The sequence below is a fragment of the Egretta garzetta genome, unplaced genomic scaffold (assembly GCF_000687185.1).
Source record: "Egretta garzetta isolate BGI_Z169 unplaced genomic scaffold, ASM68718v1 scaffold213, whole genome shotgun sequence".
Classification (NCBI taxonomy): domain Eukaryota; kingdom Metazoa; phylum Chordata; class Aves; order Pelecaniformes; family Ardeidae; genus Egretta; species Egretta garzetta.
In genome coordinates, this window is record NW_009259242.1 from 288,445 (window position 1) to 288,936 (window position 492).

A 492-nucleotide genomic window follows, 5' to 3' on the forward strand; every position below is an offset into this window, starting at 1 on the left:
CCCTTTCTGTGCTAGCTGCGTACCTGAAATGCAGACGATGAAATTCGCTTGCAGAAGAAAAAGCACCTCCCAAACAATTTCCATCCTCTGATTCTCATGCCAAGTGCATCCCTCGGCGAAAAAAAATAACAAAGATCAATATCGCAGTTTGAACGATCCCAGCAAATTTCCTTTCGGACTTGCAGACTGTATTCCCCAGATGTGCTGACAACACATGTCCGAGCTCTCTCTCTGCACAGCTCAAGCGAGATCCCTTCCCTTCCTTCGCCCTCCAAAAAAGATCACGAAGCCAACTGCCAGCACCGGGCTCTTCCTCCACGAGCGAGAAAAAAATCCACCAGATTTCCCAACAAGACATAGACAACAAACCCCAACTGATCCGGTCCGGAGAGTCTCTATTCCAGGGCGGCCAGCTGCAAGTTAACCCCAAACTCCGCACGTCTCAGCGGGGCAGCGCCAGCATGCCGGGGGTGGGGGGGGTGGGGGAGCCGG

At 53.0% G+C, this 492-nt stretch overlaps 1 protein-coding gene across 1 annotated transcript in view; it reads right to left on the minus strand.

The window, feature by feature from the left end:
* Positions 1 to 84, minus strand: part of CA10 (carbonic anhydrase 10) — a 204,932-nt gene extending 204,848 nt beyond the window's left edge. Inside the window, exon 1 of the mRNA XM_009636001.2 lies at positions 24 to 84. Coding sequence (XP_009634296.1) covers positions 24 to 84 — 61 coding nt within the window. The remainder of the gene's footprint in view (positions 1 to 23) is intronic.
* Between the last annotated feature and the right edge of the window lie 408 nt (positions 85 to 492).